Raw genomic sequence first — 17,955 nt, 5'->3', positions numbered from 1 at the left:
AGATATACAGTGCTGTTAAATATATTATAATCATCATAAGTAGTGAAACTCTGTTGTTTTCCTTGCTAAATTTTTTCTAAGCACACAAAGACAATTCAACTTATTTCCATTAAAAACGCCTCACATGTGATTTGGACTGTTAAGCGCAAATGAACTGATTTCAAAACTGTTTCTCCGGCTTGTTTGGAGTCACGCCGATGACCTCTGAGATCCTGCAGGTTCTGCTTTGACTTCAGGTGACATCAGGTCCTTTTCAGTGAGTCACCTCAGACAGGATGTCCTGTCGGATCGATCGCCCCGAACAATCAACAAAATTCCACCACAAACTGGTTTGCAGCTCATCCTCTTTACCTCCACGAGGGGAAATAAATGCCACAGGAGGACCAAAAATAAGTTCTGAGCACATTAGCTGACAGACTGCAGCTCTCAGTCAGAGCCCTGGACCCATTTTGTCAAACTGAAGAGTTTTACCGCATGTCATAGTGGCAGACAGCACCCATTTGACTGGAACAAGCACATTTTCTCTGCTCAGAATAGGCCACTGTTTGCTGCCGTAAAGTTAAAAAAGAGGTCCAGCGGCGAGTGGAGCCGCCGCTCCTTTTTTTTTTTTTAACGGACAGCTCGAACTGCGCCGAGCGGCATCCGTCAGCTCGCACGTTACTTTCGCATAAAATCAGTCGCCGGTCCCGCCGAGCGTCCGGTGCGGTCTGGACCGAGTTCTGATGCGCTCCTTCCGCTGTCTGGGTTGGCAGCAAATCTGAGAGCTTGGTGTGAAATGTCAAAAACTGCGAGGGATTTGATTTAGCTTTGCTCTCAGGCAGAAATGTTAAACTGTTCCGCGTTTTATTTTCTGTTATGATGTGGTGGCAGTTAATATTCCTAGGATGTTTACTCCTGTGGGCGGCGAGTGCTAAATGTGACAAAATAAAAATAATAATGATAATAAAACTGCCGTCTGTTCACACTTAGTGCTATTTCCCATTTCGGTCTGCTTTCCCTCCCTCCCTCCGTCTGACTGTACTTCCCAGCTTCCTCCTCATCTCCCTCTCGCTGCAGAGAGCCGGCTGGCTCCAAGCCTACCCCCAAGTCTGGGATCAGCCTACAGGCTCCCCGACCACGACCGCATCGTAGGCTTCAGTTTGGCCCCGGCCCCATTCGCTGGCATGTTTGGACTGCATCTCCCACGCTGCACTGTGAGGACAGCGGCATTTATAATCTTTTAGCAGCTGCACGCAGACCTCTAGGGATGGGAGGACTGAAACAACTGAACGCAGACAAATGCTGCGAGACATCAGTCTGATAGGGTTACTGATTTACTGAGCATTTTTGAAGCTTTTGACACAAATTTATTTGAAAAGGTTGCGATGTTTTCTGCAACCGCTAGGAAAACACCTGGATTTAAGATTGTTTTCAACATCAAGACACAGAACAATGTGCAGAACGCTTCGAACGCCTCGGAAACGTCATCAGCACAGTACTGTGGGGATCTGTTAAGGGTGCTTATTCATTAAAAAAAAAAAAAAAAAAAACTAAAATACATTTTGAAAGCCAGATAATGCATTGGGTCAGATCAGTATTTTAGAATTAAAAATCCTAAACTATTGTAATATTTATTAGAAACATTGCAATAAAATTAGGCTTTTTGGATACACAGACTAAAGAAACAAAGGATGACTTTAACATCTTTGCACAACACAGGTTATGACCCTGTGGCTAATAAATAAAAATAAAAACATAGTTTATGTGAAAAATCCAGAACTTTACTTTCACGCAAAGGATTAGAAAATGATAGATCTTTTTCATATGTTGTCACATTACAAACTCAAACTTCAATTCTTGATTCTCGATGTTGTGAGACAGACCAGCAAATAATGAAATGGAAGGAAAGTGATGAAAGGTTTTCAGTTTTCACATTTCTGTACTCCACACCTTTAAGTCTGACACCTCTGGAAAATCTCCGGTGTCGCCAAAAGCCTTCTGAGTTCACTTAATCAGTGAACCGACGTGACGCTGACGTGTCGTTTATTCTCAAAATGCATACAGCCGTTCTGGGAAGGCCTCACAGCGTCATGGCAGCCAAGGTAGAGATAGACTTGTGGTGACGGTTAAAGCAAGGCTATATTTTATGTCTTGTACAACTATATGTCTACGGTAAATAAAAAAAACACTGCACTATATGCTGGTTGTATTATTACCTGACAGGAGACTGCAAAAAAAAAAAAAAATAGCAAGAAAGCAGTTTATTATGTATGCTTTAATAGCAAACATAGCACATTTGACAGCAATCACTCTGAGTTACAATATACCTCTTGTCACAGTTCATCACAGAAGCTGTCATTCAGCAGAGAAAAAACACACCTGTTCCTTATCCGGACGCACGGACTGAAATAAAGCGGCTACAATGAGGTTCCTGCATCTGGAATATTTTAAGTTTGTGTATCATGCAGATTTAAAACAACAGGAAAAAGAAAAAAAAAAAAAAGCCGAACATAAAGTCGTTTTTATATATGTAAACGATAATGCATGACAAACTCCTATGACCCTGCCTTACTGGTTAACGCTGTGCAAAGCTTTGTCACAGTACACGTATCTTCATAAGGCTATAATACTGCCGCTCTATATATACCGTAGGCTCACGAGATGCAAGCAACACACCACCTGAAGTCAATACGCAAATGAATAAAGACAGAGAAACAATTAAAAGACACGTACACAGAGCAAAATCACAAGAAAAGCTCTGCCTTTGTTCTGAGCAGACGTTAAGGTGCGCTCGAAAGCGGAGAAAGGAAAAAAAAAACTTGAGTGAGCATCACATGCTACAGTGGGACCAACCGAATCGCACCAGCTCCCTGCTCTGCAGTCACTTTGGTTTCGGAGTCCCCTTCCTATGAAGCCAGCTCCATAGGGCCCTCCTCTTCGCCGTCCGCCCGGTTGGCGCGGATCTCCATGAGCGTGCGAGCGAAGCGCGCCCAGTCCTCAGGGTGGACCGCGGAAAGCTGCAGAGGTCACAGACACAAAAGGCGTGAGGTCGTTGATGCTGGGAGGGCGGATGTGGACGTAACTTTTTCCTTCTACTCAACTTTCCATTAATACGCTGCATTATTTGTGGGGGCTAGGGACCACAACTCTCTGTGGATAGCTAAAAAAGAAATATCTATGAATACTTGCCACTTCCTCCATCTAAAAATGCTTAGAACTGCCTATTTTAAATCGTTCAAACACCAAATATTTTACGTTTACTCACATTACCTTTGTTCAGCATCACAATCTTGACTGACGATCTTCTCAATTTCACATTTAAATGAAATTAGGACTTTCATTTCCATGTTGATATGTTATTGCTTACAGTACAACAGCAGCAAAAAGAAAGAAAAAAATAATAATTTAAACTACTGCCTATGAAGCAGCTTTCACAGTGACACTGTCCAGCTAGCTGCCTGTTAGAGTGCTAATATCTGCAGAGTTTACCCAGCCAGCCACCTGGTACAAAGTCTGGAAAATGTCCACATGGACACAGCAGGTAACTGTCTGGAGCGCTCAGAGTGACGACCATGTGCTGCTTTTCTCTCACACTCACAATACATTCCCAGTCGTCACCCTGATCCTGCAGACGTGTGCTAGCAGCACTGATATCGTTTAAAAAAAAAAAAAAAAACATCATTAATGAAAAGCTCAGAGGCTTCTCGTGTTTGTTCGTTGCGTCGCTCCCACGCTGTCTATCTGTCGCTGCGGAGTGTTTCCAGCGGAGAGAAAATGAATAATCTGGCTGTGAAAACACCACCTTTAAAAAAGTCTAATCAAATTTAATGTCGGCTCCGTTCTGATTGTATATAGTTCAGCCAGCTCATGGGGCGAAAAAACTCACAAATAGCCTAAGAAGTAAACAAAAGTCGAACATGTAAACACACAGAGAGAAAGAGAGAGCCTTAAGTGATATTACATAGTTGCGCACAGCTTAATGAAGATAAAAACATTTTGTAAGCATATTAGTATCACATGAGCTACACGTCTGCCTCTGCAGGAGGCTGTGAAGGAGAGGGCATAATTAGTTAATTTTAAAAACAGCACCCTTCACAATGATTGGGAAATGTGTGGAAAGGTCTTACAATAAATTTATGTTCATTGCAGCAGCAAAATCTGTACTCCAACAATAAACTTTACATATTGATTTATCTACCTCCTTCACCCTTGTTTACTCTGAGCTTGAAGGCAAAACTACCTTGGGTCTTTATTTAACCCCGTTTGTTCCAGTTCCAGTTGTTTTAAACCTACAAGTTACTAAATGGACAGTAGAGGGAGCTTTTATTTTCTGATTGTTTCTGAAGTGTTTTCTTGTCTATCCTATTTTTTAGAAAGTGGCACAGAAAAAAGGTCAGTTGAATATGACGACTTGTGTAGATGTTTTCCAGTGAACTGAATTCAAGTGACATGGCGTTTAGTGGAAATGAATGACACTGGTAGTTCTGAGGAATGGAGTCATAAGGGAATGACTCCTGCAGTCATTTTATCGTCGACCTAGCGACGATAAAATGACGAATGTGGAAAAGAATCAACTAGCAGTAAATGAGAAAGAGCAGCACTATAAATCACAAAAAGCTTAAATCTGTTATAGAGCTGTAGCGAATTTAGGGAAAGTTTTGGCTTTTCTTGACGTGTTTAAAACTGCACAAGTTTCCGTTTGGATTGAATCTATCAATTCGAATGTAGCACGTTGTTTTTCACACTGTCACAATGGCTTGAAATCTTTTAGATCCCACAATTTGATATTAAATCTGACCAAGGCTTTCCTTTGCTAGGTTAGTTAGACCAACAATTACTTCCTTGATATCGTAGCTAAATTTCCCATTATGTCACATGAGGAAGCAGAGAGCTTGAAGCGCGTCTTAAAATACATCAATGCGTCACTCCATTTAACGCCATAACGCAAAACCAGATGATGACATCATCTGGTTTTGTCTAGACTGTTTAAAGACGCTCTAATCTCAGTGTATGTACACTTCTGGCTTTGAAGAGAGTACGAAAGAGTGATGCGTGTCGTTATTCTAGCATTTAGCAAATAGACAATTTTGGTAAACGACCTAAAAAGGGAAAAGCTTAGTCTGATTAAATGTGAGTAAAAAAAAGAACATTTATATTTGTTTGTTTGCACAGTGTATGTACATTTCTGGTTTCAGTTTCATAAGAACTCTTAATTTAAGTGAAAATTGCATTATTGTTGAAGGACACGGTAAGAAATACAAGCATTAGCAAAGCAGTAATGTGTCACATGTTGATTGTGTGTGAAATGCACAGTGAAAATGCAAAATGCTTTGAAATGTTTTTGTGTAAAACAAGTTTTAAAAGTGATACAGGTGCATCAGTATAAATCTGTTAATCTCTTTTGCAATCCCAACAGAAGCAGCATCAAAACGAAAGACTTAAAAAAAAAGACTAAACAAGCTCATAAAGGGGGCTGGTTTTGTTCCTCTGAATATGACTGTGCAAATCAAATAAAACATTACACACAGCTTCCTCTTCGTCATACTTTTGCACAACAAAAAACAATTCTCCTCAGACAGGGGCCTTCTTCAGAACTGCAGTAATACAGGCCCCCACAGGAGATCCTTTCTGCTCACAGCGATAAACACCTAAAAGAACTCTTAGAAGAGATATGAATAATGCGAGTTACATTTCATTTCCCTTTGGGAATATTTTTTAATTGAACTGAACTAAATTACCAGAAATGCCTAATTCACCAATTAGAGGGGACGTTATGAAAGAAAAAATTTAGTTTTGTTTTGTTAAAAGCATCCAAATTAACAGTTCGGTTTAAATTATAATGATTATTATTATTCAGGGTTTAGCAGCAATTCTTCCAATTCCTAACAGTGAAAACATTCAATTACTACCAAAGAAAAATGAAACATAATCATGCTAATTTGATTGGTGTATATTTTATGACAGACCACCAGTTTGCCAGCGAGAACACATCCAACGATCTGTCGAGTGTTGGAGCCGCGTCGTCAGGATGGAAAATCCGTCGCACGAGCTGCACAGACCGTCAGGGTCAAACCGAACGTCGCTCCTCTCCTTAGCTGAGCACAGTCGGGACTCGAGAAGGAGTGGGACAAAAGCCGCAGCCACCACCCAAGATGTCTGCAAGCCATTCGCATGGCTAGGCTGTAATTAATCAGAAACCTGGCCACAGTCACGGAGGAGAAGTGGGGGGAGGGGGGCAGAGGGGGGCAAACGTAGCGCTGATGAGCGGCGTAAGCAGTAGCAGAACGACTACAAGAGGCTTGTTCCTAATGACGCCTAGGTTTGAAAATCAGGAGTTTCATTACTCTGAAATGTACAAGACAACAGGGACTGAGTTTTATCCTGTGATTCGGATTTTCCACACAGGGCAACACTTGTAAAGTTTTAATAGATAACCCCAATGGTAAATATCCTTAAAATAAAATGCTTAGAGTAAAACGAAACTGAAATGGAAATTGTTGGTATTTTGTCCTTCCTGGAAAAGTCTCCAGACTTGCTGTTATTCCCAGAGATACTTCTTTTTTCTTTTCTTTAAGAAAAAAAAATAAAAAAATACTCTCTTCCCAGTTTTAGCTACATGGGCAAGTTTACAGTAAATACCCCATTACCACACACACACACACACACACACACACACACACACACAAAACCCTGCCTAAAGGACCCATAAAGCCTTTCAGCTTCACTCAGTTTTATTGAGGCCTCTTCATTACCATCAACCCAGCACTGAGGCCACCAGCTCTGCTCGACTCCCCTCTAGCTTACCACACAAAAAAGATGCTAAACTTAGCCGAGGAGCTAAGCTAAAAACATCTTCAAGCATTAAAGCACGTCGGCTGGGGCTGAATGGCTAGCTGGCTGCGTTGTGATGGGAGCGCTTTCAAGAAGCATTAAATAAAATGTTGCATACAGCAGTGCGAAGCCGAAAATGGTTTTGTAAAAACTCGGACTTGTTCCTGATAAGTAAGTAAAACGTTGCCAAAAATTCAGAGAGTAAGATTCAGTTCCACGTGCTTTGCGCTATTTTAAAAACAATGACACAGACATAGACATCCATGATGAACCGAGACCCGATATTTATTTTACAAACACTATTTGGTCAAATTACTGGTATTAAAAATCTCTCTATCTCCTCCTGTCCAGCTGTATTAATACAGTACTGCAATTTTTGTTGTTTTTATTCTAGTTTCCTCATGCTTTTTGCACCTCTGTTGTAATTAGGACCTGATTGGAAATGAAACTCGTGAGAGCCTCTCAGCCATGCATCATAGGAGTCGATGTGAATCTAACGTGAACCCTCAGCAAAAAAAACAAAAAAACACAGTAAATATTAATGTATTTAACCAAAAGTGCAAAATTTTCAGGATGTACTTTTTGTTCACAACAGCAAAGGAAAACCTCAGCAGGACTATTTTGTGCCCCAGCAGCTGAACCTCTCCATGGTTGTTCTATGTACCTCTCCTGTATCGTAGATCCAAACTCTGCCCTCTGAGTCGCCCACGGCCACCTCCTTCCCTCCCGACGACCAGCGAACCCTGTTCAGAGCCGAAGCTCCCTCAATGGTCACACTGGCAGTTGGCACCTAGGAGGGAAAAAAAAAAACAATACAATAAATTCATGATGAAAAAACATTATATTTACCTGTTGTTTCCTTTTCCAGTGAAGTGATATTCTCCCGTCAGAAGAAGCTTTGCGAGTTTTGTGCAGGTGAAAGATCTTCACAACCAAAAAATGTTCATTGTAACACAAGACAATAACCAGATATGACCTCTACACATAGATCTAACTGTCAAGAAAGTATTTTGTGACACAGATGTGCCTCCATTTTGCATAGTGTGAGTATATCGGGATGATTGCTGTAAAAAGTACTGGGTGCTGCTGGTGCAAGAAATCACTTTTTCTTTTTTTCTTTTTTTTCAGACTTAGTTGTCAATTAACCATCTGAGGCTACAATGTCATTGCACCTCACTGAGTTTGTCACAAACTGTTCAAAAAATTAATTAATCAGAAAACCGGCCAGACTTCTGTATGTTCAAACTAATTCAAGCATTAAACATGCTGAGGTGAAGGAATCTTCATCAGTGCTGACAAAGCATCTGCATGTTGTAGCACGAAATTAGATGATAACGTGTCACAACTACATTTACAAAATATGTTGCGGAGCAGGTTTCCGCGTCACAATTCATGCCAGACATTTTCTCAACGTGGCAACGGCATCTATGGCTGCCTGGTTTAGCTGAGGACCAAACCGAATGTGCTAATATTTTAGTGTTAGCCACTTTGTAGAAAGACAAAGATGGAAAAGTCAGTTATGCCGTGATGGGGAACAGAGTAAAGGTTCTTACATGTTTCAGTGTGCAAGTTCACACTTTCCAGGCTCAACTTTATTGAGTCGTGAGTTCTTTTTGCTAATTTAACTAATATGATGACAAATATTTCTGCAGTAGGTGTGACTCAAATGTGGAGCCTGGAAAACCCACAGACCGGAAGGAGGGAAGCCAGAGAGGACAGAGAGACATACGGACTGATATAAGGAAGAAAGGAAGGACACAAGGAGGGAAACAAGAAACAAAAAGATTTATAACGACAGGGGACATAAAGAAAGGAAGGGAAGAAGGGCGGAGATGAAAGGAGGGAGGAAGGAAGAACACAATAAAGAAAAAATGGGAGGAAGGAAAAAAGGAAGGAAGGACACAGGGAAGGGCAGGAGGAATGATAATAAGTATTTAAATATCCATCTGTTTGCCACCGAGTCACAATATGTCTCTTCATCAGTTTTTATCATTCAGTTTTAATTTCAATTTTAAACTCAGCACTTATTGGCGGTCTGACGGAACCATCAGCAAAATAATAGTTCAAACAAGAAAAGTAAAACTACTAATTAGATACTACCTTCCACAATGAAACATTTGCTAACAGTAAAAGTTTACTAACGTTGCCTTATTATTATTTTTTGTTGTTATTACTTCATGTCAGTGCCGCTGCAAAGGATTCCCTCTTTAATGGCGAGACTATTCACAGTAGGCTTCTTTTCTTCTGAAGACAAAATAGAGTAATAAACAGCCACGTACCATGACAGGCCTCCCGAAACCTTACCGCATTTTATTTAGTGACCCTAATTGCAACGTGTCCTAATGTTTATTGAAAAATTGCAACATTACATTATGTGATTACAGAGCAAATTTACCACAAGAACAGGGTGGCTTCATCTGGACGTGCTGGAGGTTACGAATACAAAGCTGTCACATTTACGGCTTTTTTTTTATTCGATCGGACACACGCGAGCCCGACTTACTCTGGAAACAACCCGTACGCGTTTGCTGGCGGGGGCTGAGCCGAATCTTGATTTCTGTCTTTTAGTGCTCATGTTGCACCTTTGAAAACCCAAAACCATCTGCAGCGTTTCCATAAACTGTTCCTGACATGTGGCAGGCGAGTCTGACACATGTCACCAGTGGAGACAGAGGCCTTGGCATCGCGTCTCCTCGCACACCGAGCTCCTGCGCATTTAAAGCAGAGCTAACCACAGACTGACTGCCATTAGCCCACTAGCTTCCCTTCCTCCGCAAGAGTGGATCTGAACGGAGAGCTTTAAAACTGCGTGTGTCTGCTTGTGTGTGTGGTGGAAATGAGAACCAGGCGCGCTACGCTGCTCTGTTAATGTTGTTATGACTCTGTGTTTTTAATATGATGGCAACAATGAAAGCCTGTTGCTATCAGGCTGGCTAGTGTGTGAGCGAGCGTGCGTGCGTTCGATGCATCCGTTTGCGTGAGCGCTCGTCTGTGCAAATGTTTCTCATAAAGCACATTGTTAGGCGAGTTAAGCCCCCGATAATGAACTCTTCCTTTGTCTGTGAAAAGGCTGCTGTTGAGGAAACCATGGGAATATGCGCCGCAGATAGAGGAGCCGCTGCTAACCACAGCGGCGCGCGTGAAGGCAAGAAACTACGCAGAGATGGGAGCTGAAGTGAGACGACACGAGGGTCTTGTACGGTAGAGAAAATGGGAAAAGAGGGAGAGCTCATTATTTGAGAGGAGTGAGAGCATCTGTCTTGACGCAGACTTGCATTAAGGTTGAAGTCACTGGTGTGTCCATGGAAACCAAGGAGGAAGGAGAATGGAGGATCCTTTTATCTGGACTTTTACCTGAATGATCAAAGGTTGTCTGCTGACAGGGTTGAGAGACAGAAAGGTTTCTTACAGAATCGTGGTTGAAGTTACATTTTTTGATTTATAATAAGTGTGATGAAAATAACTTGTAGTATAGTCCACAGAACATAAAGTTCCAGCAAGGAGACAAAGCAGAAAACAAAGTAGTTGCTTGTTTTGTTTTTGTTTTGTTTTTTTCCGAAAGAGACAATGGTCTATTCAAGTTCACTCCCTACCAAGCTCGAATTGTGTGAAGAAGAAGTTGTACCCTAGAGGTTCACTAGTCTGTAAAAGATAAACTTTATGTATGCACGTACAAACAGTGTTGACCACATTTACTGCCACTTGTGATACAAAACCTTAAAGTAAATAAATCTTGTGTTTTGGAACATAACATTTCAGGAAGAACCAAACACTTTTTCTGTATATTTTTTTCAGAAGGGCAAAATCTAAACGTAAAGAAAAATGACAATTATTTTGCACAACCTCCAGTTGGAAATAGACTTCCTCGGTAGCTTTTCCTGACGTTTTAACCAGAGAAATCATTGATTATTCCTCCTCGCATAAGCTGTCCAGGTCATCAAGGCTACGTTTTGCAGATTTAAATCAAAACACTTAAACGACAAGGTCAATTTTGTGTTTGATGAAGCATTTTTGTGTATGCTTTGGGCCAATATCCAGCTACAAATAAGTAATTACAACAACTGGGCCCCTCAGATTTCTTTAATTTGGTATTTCAAACATATCATGACAGACTGCACTCTAACAATGGGATAATAACAACCCAATTGTTATTATCCAATGGGATAATAACAACGGTACTTAACAGTGGGTAGGAAGTGCTTTTCCACATATTTATAAATTTTATATTTGTTTTCTGTTTGAAAAGTTTGTGGGTTAATAATTGGATATTTGAATACACGGACCAACATAGCAACTTAAAGCAGTATAATTCAGAATGAAATGTTTCAGTTGTCTTATTTTAAAAATAAAGACAAAAAAGACACCCCTTAATAAAGAGATTTATGTAAAATACATGTTTTTGTCTTTATTTCAAAATAAAGACAACTGTTCCAGTAAATGTAATGATTCTGTTAAAAAAATACAATTATGTCCTTAAGAGATATAACATGTTTTCCTTAATGAATCGATATAATTAAGTCAAAGGTAGAATTTCTCAAAATGTTCAGCGTTTGTGTGAAAAGGTCTGGATTAAGCAAACATAATTTAATCAAAAACCCTAGCAGAAATACATGTTTAATGACAAATGAAATGAAGGAACCCAATTATAGGATTGAGAACTATCTGCTCACAATAGTAGACATTATACACTCCTTTTATTTTATTTTTTTGCTTAATACTACACATGATTATGTCGAATTCCAGCACCCAGATGGCCTTAAATGCACTCATCTCAAAAATAACTGTCACGCCACAGCATTTCAAAACTCAACCATTGCTGGCCTGAACTTTCTTTTTTTTTTTTTTTTTTTAATCATTATTTTTCATGGGACTGTGGACTGAGGGCTGGGGCTCTCTGCTTGCGGTCGCCGACACATCTGTGCGCTCCTCTGACGGGACGCAGTTTGGGAGGAAGACGGTCTCTGAGGTCGTCTGAACGTTAGGCAGAGGTTGTAGAAATGTTAGCGGGGTGGCTGGGTGGGAGCCAGAGCGAGAAGATGTCACCCAGTCAGATTTAAAGCGAGAGCTGTGGGAAACGCCTACAGGGGAGTCTTGAACCTCGTGTGTGTGTGTGTGTGTGTGGGTGTTGGGTTGTGCGGTTCGGGCTGAACCCCAGCAACAGACCCGGAGGACACCAAAACAGGCACGCATATTGACAGAGAACAAGACGACCCAGAAAACACGCCCACCATGACCCAAATCCACACACCTCGGTGTCGTTGTTGAGGTTCCACAGGTCCAGGCGGCCCATGCCGTCCACGGCGGCGAACATGGCAGGATGCACGGGCGACCACATGACGTCATACACATAGTCGGCATTGTCCTCAAAAGAGTACAGCGGTTTGTTGTGCTGAAAGAGAGAGAGGGGGAGGGGGGCGAGAGAAAATAAGAAGATATCTGTGGACGAGTGTTTGAGTGGCACGGTGCGAAATAGCACTGTACAAAAAGAGAAAGAGAAAAAAAAACGGAGAGATTACAGGAGATGACACATTGGAGATGGACGGAAAAAAAACAGAGCGAGAGACACAGAGTGAAAAAGGAATGGAGAGAGGGAGTGTGTGAGCTTCAGACAGAGCGGCGCTGCCTCAGCCTTGGGGCCTGTCTGGGTGCAGAGCCTAATTAAAAAGCCTTGCACATTCACACAGCGCCATAAAACCGCTGGGAGAGATGAAAGAGAAGGCCCCTCCACAAGGTATACTGTAACCTTAACACAACAGCTGTCAGAGAGATGGGAAGAGATAGAGAACGCAACGAGAGGGAAGGGGGGGGGGACGGCGGACGGCAACTAGGGGCGCTCCGAGGAGGACGAGCTCGTTCCGGGCGCGAACGGGTTAATTAACGACGAGTTTATTGGTTGTGTTCGGCGGTAAAGAGCGATTGTAATCTCGGCAATCACATCAGCTGACGATCGCTGTTAACATAAACTGATATTAATAAAGATTTATATCTGGTGCCGTGGGAGATGTGGGAGATTTACCTTTGCATGGAAAACTTGTCAGTGCTCTCTAGTGGACAAACACTAAATTACCATAACTTGCTATTATTTACAGTACGCTTTGTTGGAAAGGAGATCTCCAACACACAGAACACACACACANTTTCTGGTTTCAGTTTCATAAGAACTCTTAATTTAAGTGAAAATTGCATTATTGTTGAAGGACACGGTAAGAAATACAAGCATTAGCAAAGCAGTAATGTGTCACATGTTGATTGTGTGTGAAATGCACAGTGAAAATGCAAAATGCTTTGAAATGTTTTTGTGTAAAACAAGTTTTAAAAGTGATACAGGTGCATCAGTATAAATCTGTTAATCTCTTTTGCAATCCCAACAGAAGCAGCATCAAAACGAAAGACTTAAAAAAAAAGACTAAACAAGCTCATAAAGGGGGCTGGTTTTGTTCCTCTGAATATGACTGTGCAAATCAAATAAAACATTACACACAGCTTCCTCTTCGTCATACTTTTGCACAACAAAAAACAATTCTCCTCAGACAGGGGCCTTCTTCAGAACTGCAGTAATACAGGCCCCCACAGGAGATCCTTTCTGCTCACAGCGATAAAACAACTCTTAGAAGAGATATGAATAATGCGAGTTACATTTCATTTCCCTTTGGGAATATTTTTTAATTGAACTGAACTAAATTACCAGAAATGCCTAATTCACCAATTAGAGGGGACGTTATGAAAGAAAAAATTTAGTTTTGTTTTGTTAAAAGCATCCAAATTAACAGTTCGGTTTAAATTATAATGATTATTATTATTCGGGGTTTAGCAGCAATTCTTCCAATTCCTAACAGTGAAAACATTCAATTACTACCAAAGAAAAATGAAACATAATCATGCTAATTTGATTGGTGTATATTTTATGACAGACCACCAGTTTGCCAGCGAGAACACATCCAACGATCTGTCGAGTGTTGGAGCCGCGTCGTCAGGATGGAAAATCCGTCGCACGAGCTGCACAGACCGTCAGGGTCAAACCGAACGTCGCTCCTCTCCTTAGCTGAGCACAGTCGGGACTCGAGAAGGAGTGGGACAAAAGCCGCAGCCACCACCCAAGATGTATGTAAGCCATTCGCATGGCTAGGCTGTAATTAATCAGAAACCTGGCCACAGTCACGGAGGAGAAGTGGGGGGAGGGGGGCAGAGGGGGGCAAACGTAGCGCTGATGAGCGGCGTAAGCAGTAGCAGAACGACTACAAGAGGCTTGTTCCTAATGACGCCTAGGTTTGAAAATCAGGAGTTTCATTACTCTGAAATGTACAAGACAACAGGGACTGAGTTTTATCCTGTGATTCGGATTTTCCACACAGGGCAACACTTGTAAAGTTTTAATAGATAACCCCAATGGTAAATATCCTTAAAATAAAATGCTTAGAGTAAAACGAAACTGAAATGGAAATTGTTGGTATTTTGTCCTTCCTGGAAAAGTCTCCAGACTTGCTGTTATTCCCAGAGATACTTCTTTTTTCTTTTCTTTAAGAAAAAAAAATAAAAAAATACTCTCTTCCCAGTTTTAGCTACATGGGCAAGTTTACAGTAAATACCCCATTACCACACACACACACACACACACACACACACACACACACAAAACCCTGCCTAAAGGACCCATAAAGCCTTTCAGCTTCACTCAGTTTTATTGAGGCCTCTTCATTACCATCAACCCAGCACTGAGGCCACCAGCTCTGCTCGACTTCCCTCTAGCTTACCACACAAAAAAGATGCTAAACTTAGCCGAGGAGCTAAGCTAAAAACATCTTCAAGCATTAAAGCACGTCGGCTGGGGCTGAATGGCTAGCTGGCTGCGTTGTGATGGGAGCGCTTTCAAGAAGCATTAAATAAAATGTTGCATACAGCAGTGCAAAGCCGAAAATGGTTTTGTAAAAACTCGGACTTGTTCCTGATAAGTAAGTAAAACGTTGCCAAAAATTCAGAGAGTAAGATTCAGTTCCACGTGCTTTGCGCTATTTTAAAAACAATGACACAGACATAGACATCCATGATGAACCGAGACCCGATATTTATTTTACAAACACTATTTGGTCAAATTACTGGTATTAAAAATCTCTCTATCTCCTCCTGTCCAGCTGTATTAATACAGTACTGCAATTTTTGTTGTTTTTATTCTAGTTTCCTCATGCTTTTTGCACCTCTGTTGTAATTAGGACCTGATTGGAAATGAAACTCGTGAGAGCCTCTCAGCCATGCATCATAGGAGTCGATGTGAATCTAACGTGAACCCTCAGCAAAAAAAACAAAAAAACACAGTAAATATTAATGTATTTAACCAAAAGTGCAAAATTTTCAGGATGTACTTTTTGTTCACAACAGCAAAGGAAAACCTCAGCAGGACTATTTTGTGCCCCAGCAGCTGAACCTCTCCATGGTTGTTCTATGTACCTCTCCTGTATCGTAGATCCAAACTCTGCCCTCTGAGTCGCCCACGGCCACCTCCTTCCCTCCCGACGACCAGCGAACCCTGTTCAGAGCCGAAGCTCCCTCAATGGTCACACTGGCAGTTGGCACCTAGGAGGGAAAAAAAAAAACAATACAATAAATTCATGATGAAAAAACATTATATTTACCTGTTGTTTCCTTTTCCAGTGAAGTGATATTCTCCCGTCAGAAGAAGCTTTGCGAGTTTTGTGCAGGTGAAAGATCTTCACAACCAAAAAATGTTCATTGTAACACAAGACAATAACCAGATATGACCTCTACACATAGATCTAACTGTCAAGAAAGTATTTTGTGACACAGATGTGCCTCCATTTTGCATAGTGTGAGTATATCGGGATGATTGCTGTAAAAAGTACTGGGTGCTGCTGGTGCAAGAAATCACTTTTTCTTTTTTTCTTTTTTTTCAGACTTAGTTGTCAATTAACCATCTGAGGCTACAATGTCATTGCACCTCACTGAGTTTGTCACAAACTGTTCAAAAAATTAATTAATCAGAAAACCGGCCAGACTTCTGTATGTTCAAACTAATTCAAGCATTAAACATGCTGAGGTGAAGGAATCTTCATCAGTGCTGACAAAGCATCTGCATGTTGTAGCACGAAATTAGATGATAACGTGTCACAACTACATTTACAAAATATGTTGCGGAGCAGGTTTCCGCGTCACAATTCATGCCAGACATTTTCTCAACGTGGCAACGGCATCTATGGCTGCCTGGTTTAGCTGAGGACCAAACCGAATGTGCTAATATTTTAGTGTTAGCCACTTTGTAGAAAGACAAAGATGGAAAAGTCAGTTATGCCGTGATGGGGAACAGAGTAAAGGTTCTTACATGTTTCAGTGTGCAAGTTCACACTTTCCAGGCTCAACTTTATTGAGTCGTGAGTTCTTTTTGCTAATTTAACTAATATGATGACAAATATTTCTGCAGTAGGTGTGACTCAAATGTGGAGCCTGGAAAACCCACAGACCGGAAGGAGGGAAGCCAGAGAGGACAGAGAGACATACGGACTGATATAAGGAAGAAAGGAAGGACACAAGGAGGGAAACAAGAAACAAAAAGATTTATAACGACAGGGGACATAAAGAAAGGAAGGGAAGAAGGGCGGAGATGAAAGGAGGGAGGAAGGAAGAACACAATAAAGAAAAAATGGGAGGAAGGAAAAAAGGAAGGAAGGACACAGGGAAGGGCAGGAGGAATGATAATAAGTATTTAAATATCCATCTGTTTGCCACCGAGTCACAATATGTCTCTTCATCAGTTTTTATCATTCAGTTTTAATTTCAATTTTAAACTCAGCACTTATTGGCGGTCTGACGGAACCATCAGCAAAATAATAGTTCAAACAAGAAAAGTAAAACTACTAATTAGATACTACCTTCCACAATGAAACATTTGCTAACAGTAAAAGTTTACTAACGTTGCCTTATTATTATTTTTTGTTGTTATTACTTCATGTCAGTGCCGCTGCAAAGGATTCCCTCTTTAATGGCGAGACTATTCACAGTAGGCTTCTTTTCTTCTGAAGACAAAATAGAGTAATAAACAGCCACGTACCATGACAGGCCTCCCGAAACCTTACCGCATTTTATTTAGTGACCCTAATTGCAACGTGTCCTAATGTTTATTGAAAAATTGCAACATTACATTATGTGATTACAGAGCAAATTTACCACAAGAACAGGGTGGCTTCATCTGGACGTGCTGGAGGTTACGAATACAAAGCTGTCACATTTACGGCTTTTTTTTTATTCGATCGGACACACGCGAGCCCGACTTACTCTGGAAACAACCCGTACGCGTTTGCTGGCGGGGGCTGAGCCGAATCTTGATTTCTGTCTTTTAGTGCTCATGTTGCACCTTTGAAAACCCAAAACCATCTGCAGCGTTTCCATAAACTGTTCCTGACATGTGGCAGGCGAGTCTGACACATGTCACCAGTGGAGACAGAGGCCTTGGCATCGCGTCTCCTCGCACACCGAGCTCCTGCGCATTTAAAGCAGAGCTAACCACAGACTGACTGCCATTAGCCCACTAGCTTCCCTTCCTCCGCAAGAGTGGATCTGAACGGAGAGCTTTAAAACTGCGTGTGTCTGCTTGTGTGTGTGGTGGAAATGAGAACCAGGCGCGCTACGCTGCTCTGTTAATGTTGTTATGACTCTGTGTTTTTAATATGATGGCAACAATGAAAGCCTGTTGCTATCAGGCTGGCTAGTGTGTGAGCGAGCGTGCGTGCGTTCGATGCATCCGTTTGCGTGAGCGCTCGTCTGTGCAAATGTTTCTCATAAAGCACATTGTTAGGCGAGTTAAGCCCCCGATAATGAACTCTTCCTTTGTCTGTGAAAAGGCTGCTGTTGAGGAAACCATGGGAATATGCGCCGCAGATAGAGGAGCCGCTGCTAACCACAGCGGCGCGCGTGAAGGCAAGAAACTACGCAGAGATGGGAGCTGAAGTGAGACGACACGAGGGTCTTGTACGGTAGAGAAAATGGGAAAAGAGGGAGAGCTTATTATTTGAGAGGAGTGAGAGCATCTGTCTTGACGCAGACTTGCATTAAGGTTGAAGTCACTGGTGTGTCCATGGAAACCAAGGAGGAAGGAGAATGGAGGATCCTTTTATCTGGACTTTTACCTGAATGATCAAA

General features: G+C 41.5%; 1 protein-coding gene across 1 annotated transcript in view; it reads right to left on the bottom strand.

The window, feature by feature from the left end:
• Window positions 1-2,235: 2,235 nt before the first annotated feature.
• LOC103145310 (cytoplasmic dynein 1 intermediate chain 1-like) overlaps window positions 2,236-17,955 on the bottom strand; it is a gene marked incomplete at its 5' end in the record, with an annotated part of 63,021 nt that continues 47,301 nt past the window's right edge. Inside the window, 2 exons of the mRNA XM_016676683.1 lie at window positions 2,236-2,996; window positions 15,253-15,378. Of these exons, the coding sequence (XP_016532169.1) occupies window positions 2,886-2,996; window positions 15,253-15,378 (237 nt within the window). The remainder of the gene's footprint in view (window positions 2,997-15,252; window positions 15,379-17,955) is intronic.

The sequence above is a fragment of the Poecilia formosa genome, unplaced genomic scaffold, assembly GCF_000485575.1.
Source record: "Poecilia formosa unplaced genomic scaffold, Poecilia_formosa-5.1.2 Scaffold139, whole genome shotgun sequence".
NCBI classification, from domain to species: Eukaryota; Metazoa; Chordata; class Actinopteri; order Cyprinodontiformes; family Poeciliidae; genus Poecilia; species Poecilia formosa.
Note: the sequence above shows the minus strand (reverse complement) of the source record. Positions and strands in the feature narration are given on the sequence as shown.